The 5,047-nt window shown below is 40.0% G+C and overlaps 1 protein-coding gene across 1 annotated transcript; it reads left to right on the plus strand.

The window, feature by feature from the left end:
• Positions 1–5,047, plus strand: LOC139968721 (alpha-(1,3)-fucosyltransferase 11-like). The gene is made up of 3 exons (XM_071973030.1): positions 1–278; positions 1,664–3,200; positions 4,035–5,047. Exons 1-3 carry the CDS (start codon positions 269–271, stop codon positions 4,177–4,179), a joined length of 1,692 nt encoding a protein of 563 aa, XP_071829131.1. The 5' UTR covers positions 1–268; the 3' UTR covers positions 4,180–5,047.

Here is a 5,047-nt window from a genome sequence, read left to right on the forward strand (position 1 = left end):
TGAAACATACTGTACATGATTGAACAAGTTGAAGTCAACTATGGCTACTTCTGTCACAAGTGCCCGGTTGCAGGCTAGTATTACAATCTAATGAACCGTCACGTCCTGTCTGCGGGTATTTCTGTCAGAGATTCATGCTGTTTTTTTAAATCACTTTAGTTGAGACGATGCATTATACACATAATTTCAGCCCAATCTGCCGAATCAGGTCGTTTCCAAGAATTATTGCTGTCTTACACTACAGTACCACCACTACCAGAAGTAACACATGAACAACGGTGAGTGTAAATAACGGACGCCGTTCTCTAGATATTCGAAGGTACCGCTACTTTCAGATATATGCCTAGGCCTACTCAAAAGGTAACGTTAGACATCGTGGCAAATTAGGTCTACTTCTTTCTGTTGTAAACTTAAGTTAACGAACTTTCTAGCAGCATTGAATGCCTCATTATTGTAGTGCAACAGTACAATCTTGCAACTTCTTGTAGTTGTACCCATGCTGCTGTTACTTTTTAGAAATTGGGACATGGGATGAAAGTTTTAGATTTTTCAAGTGGCATGAAGCTTACTTTTCATTTTCATTATTTTGTTTGCCTCTTTGACTTGAGCATTTTCTTGCAATGCACTGGTATATGAACATTTTCTGCTACTGATAAAGAATTAAGAGTTTTCTCCCTCCCCTCCCCCACCCTTTGAAATCATGTGCATGCCACTAGGACTAGGAAGTATCAAGAGTGAGCACTTGTCCTCCTTAAAAATTACTCTGAATTTGTACAGTAGGAATGTAGTAGAATAAAAACAAGCATGTTCTCATATGCATGCTGGTGTCCATTGGTACCCAAGATGCTGTATGTAAAGTATACAGTGGAATGCCATACTACTGTACCTAGAACCTTTAAAAGTAGATTTGAAAGACGTATACTGTAAGGTACTTCAATTTAAAGTTTATCCGACTACAATCTGCAAGGTCCTAAATTGCCTTTTTAAGTTTTTGGCACTGTGTCAAAAAGGAAAGCTACACTAGCAACAGCTGCAAACTCCTGCTAGACCACTGTAGGTTGATAAAAACAACACAACATGCCATGAAAGTGTCCATCAGCTATAGGTTGCATCCAAAAACATTTGTACTGTTTTCCAGTTGGGTTAGCTGAGTGATCAGTCCCATCTTTTCCCACTTTAATTGAGCTTCTTATTCGTCTATGCAACTCATCACACAGCTACTAGCCAAATCACTATCAGATCAAGGCAGTATAGGGAGCTCAACTAAGCTGCGAAATATGGGACTGACCACTTAGCTAACCAAGTGGAGAAAACCTGCCGTTCAGTATAAACGGCAGGTTTTTGGATGCAACCTATAGCTAATGGACACTAATGCGGCATGGAGGCAAAATTCAGAGCCTTCTGCTGTACTGGACACAAGATTTCAAAACTAAGTTATTCCCTAACAAATGTAACTTTATGTAGGTATTCAGTATGATTTGCATTTCACTCAAGAAGGAACACATGAACAGGGAACAAGTGCACATGCATGTTTACATAAATTATAGGTTAATTTAAATACCAGAATGCATATTTTTACATATAACTTTTTCTCCCACTCTTAATGTAAACTTATTGTACTTTAATTACTAATTCAAATACCTTCTGTTACTATATATTTCAGTACCAATTGCTTCAAAGATGGATGACAAACTAAGAAAACGAGGAAACCAAAAGGACTCTTCTATGGAAGAGAGTCTTAATAATACCAGCGAGTCCGTACCTGGCGGTGAAAAGGAGGATACGTCCAAACGTACCGCTCGAAATGGCTCATCATCTGAAGAGTTAGAATACCTTGAAGTAAAACATGTCGTTCTTATACTTTTATTCGTATTTGCCTTGTTTTTTACTGGAACGTACATGTTTTTTAATGCCATCAATTCTACTAATTCCTTTAATAGAGAAAATCAATTAGGAAACAAAGAGAATCATTTTGTCCCATCGGATAAACCATTTTCAGAGAAGTTTAGTGATGGAAAAACAGCCACAAAAGGAAACCAGCGGCAATCTGGGGAGAATTTGGAAACAAATGATCCAAAAGAACTTGATTTACCCACTATATTGTGGTGGACAGATATGTTATACCCACACATGCTTTCAGGTAGAGGTGAAAAGAAAATTGAATGTGATATAGGTACCTGTTATTCCACTAACGATAAGTCATATTTACCGGCAAGCAATACGAGAGGCATCATGTTTTACGGTACGGATTTCCGAGCGTACGAAGCACCCTTACCGCGTCAGAAGTGGCACGAGTGGGCACTCTTACACGAAGAGTCGCCTATGAATAATTACATACTCAGCCATGCCCCTATGTTAAGACTTTTCAATCACACGGGAACTTACGGCCGTGAATCTCATTTTCCGATAACGACTCACAGCCTTCCTTCTCTGGAGTACCTGACGGAGCGTCAGCCCGTACCGCTGGCCGCTAAGAACAGTCTACGAAGAGGCGGATCGTTAGCGCCTATCGTCTATGTACAGAGTCACTGCAACGTGGCATCTGATAGGGATAGTTATGTCCAGGAACTAATGAAATATGTCGATATCGATTCCTACGGAGAATGCCTCAACAATAAGAAGCTACCCCAGCACCTTCGAGATCCGGTGCAGTCCATGTTCAGTCCAGAATTTTACGACTCCGTATCAAAGTATAAGTTCCATCTGGCCTTTGAGAATGCAATATGTGACGATTACGTCACCGAGAAATTCTTTCGTCCTTTCCACCTAGGGTCCGTCCCTATACACATGGGGTCGCCATCGGCCCGAGACTGGGCCCCGGATAACCACTCCATGATAAACACCGATGACTTTGGATCCCCAAAAGAGTTAGCCGAGTTTATCATCCGTTTAGATAACGATGACGCCGAATATGAAAAATATTTGGATTTCAAGAAATCTGGAGTACAGAATCGGCTTCTAATCGAGACCATGAAGAATCGCAATTGGGCAGTCAATGAATGGGGTCGCCATAGTTTCATCACAGCGTTCGAATGCCACGTCTGTGACAAGATCTTTGAGAGGTGGACTGCAGAGCGCCGCCAAGCTCGGGATCCTTCAGTGGAGTTGCCACCAGCTAGAACGGGAGAATACAAACATTTGGGTTGTCCCGTACCGTTTGTTTCTGTTGGCAAGCTGGAGGATAGAGAGCTGGAAGATGAGTATGTTATTTAAGTTGTTTCATTGCTCTGTTTCTTATTTTTCACTGTTAAAATGTAAGGTATCGATTTGCAATGCACTTCATATAAATGGATTTTCAACCAACTCTCATATGCAGACATAGGTTAACAAATTATGTAAAAAAAAAAAAGTAATAAAAACTTGTAATGTCGACGACGTGATATCACAAGAAGCACTTGGTAGATCTTTCATTATGCACTCTATTAAACAGAAGAATTCCTGGCATCCAACGTCTGTTGGATCTCCACATAGACCATTTTTAATGCTCCTCTAAATGCAGTTATAAATCTAATCCGAAATTGGAATAATAAAAAGTGGAGGATCAGAGCCTCAAACACATGCTTCAGTGTGCTAACATTAGGCGCCAATACTGATGATATTCAAATAACATGTTTTGCATTGTGCCCTCTCAGTGCATCTGATATAAGTTTCCAAAATGTTTATTTGTAACAGTATTTAGTAAAGTAGCATACTGTGGCTTGAAAATAACATTCTACAGATGATTATCTGTAAAGGGTTGTAGATAATGATACTGTACGTTGGGGGAGGGGAGTGGCAGGGTTAGGGAAAGGAGTGACTTCCTGAAGAAAAACAAAAGGCTTCAAAACACCACTTCAGCAAAAGTTGAGGACATGGATATCCTGTGGTGTGTGTGTTGTTTGTTAGAAAATCTTCCTAGATTTTGATCAGATTGCATTTTGAAACAAACTTGCTCCCTCTATTTAATTTTTGAAGGTTTGGCTGTACACTAGAACAGTTCCCAATTTTTCACAGTTCTATGTAAAACTCTTTCTGTTGTATCCACATATTAACAGCATCCGTGTTTGGATTCAAGATTATTGGAGCATGTACGACCAGGCCCTCGCACTCCAGAAGATGATTCTAGAAGGCCACAGCGATACGACCAAGCTATTTGATGTCCTCCATGAGATGTACATTGAAAGCGGTAGGATGTCATAGAAACTCCTCAAAGGATGAAAATTAAGACAAAAATGAAATGAAAGAAAACAAATACTTTATAATATGCTAGAAGTTCACAATGGACCGTACAAAATTCTATACACGTGTTAGTGACTGCCCAATTGTCTATGCACTTGTCAATGTGGGCGTGGCCTCCGTATCACTTGTATCTTGAATATTCATGACACAACATGATTATGCAGGTCAGCCCGTTGGGATACTTGTGCAATGGTAATATACTGTCCTCTGATTTAATGCTTGAAAGCAATCGTACTGTTGGTATGATCAATTCTTAACATTTTTCTGAAAGCAGCAGTATATATATTCATACAATCACAATGGTTTAAAATTCAACCACAACTGTGGCGGAGGCAGTCCTGACACAAATTATTCAAATTTTATCAAGATGATCAAATTTATTTATCCACATTATAACAGTAACCATGAACAGAGTAGAATCCTTAAGCCTGCAGTGTCTGTGACATCCAAGCCTGAAAACAGAAGGTCATCAATCTTGGGTACTGGGTAGCGGTCTAACCCCGATACTTGATTGATATATAATCCCCGCTAATCCTCCCCGCTAAGTCTTATAATCCTCGCAGATCCTAACACTAAGTACCGTCTGCTCTTATGACTGGAACTATCGGACACGCCCATTCGCCATGTTGCAGAGGAGAGATCACGTCATCTCAATTAAGATGATCCAGTTCACACTATATCTTCTCTTTGAGCATTAATGGTACGGACCTCGCTTTTACAAAATCTGACGCTACATGTCCGTTGGAAATGCAACGGTAACATGTCCTAGTTTGTGAAGTTGTCCTGCTCGATATGGTGCTGCTTCTATGTTTGGGCTTTTCCCATATTT

The sequence above is a fragment of the Apostichopus japonicus genome, chromosome 6 (assembly GCF_037975245.1).
Source record: "Apostichopus japonicus isolate 1M-3 chromosome 6, ASM3797524v1, whole genome shotgun sequence".
Classification (NCBI taxonomy): domain Eukaryota; kingdom Metazoa; phylum Echinodermata; class Holothuroidea; order Aspidochirotida; family Stichopodidae; genus Apostichopus; species Apostichopus japonicus.

Excerpts from the sequence above, each read along its gene's own strand:
- LOC139968721 (XM_071973030.1), top strand. Across the intron at positions 3,201-4,034 it reads GATAGAGAGCTGGAAGATGA|CATCCGTGTTTGGATTCAAG; the intron begins GTATGTTATTTA and ends ACATATTAACAG.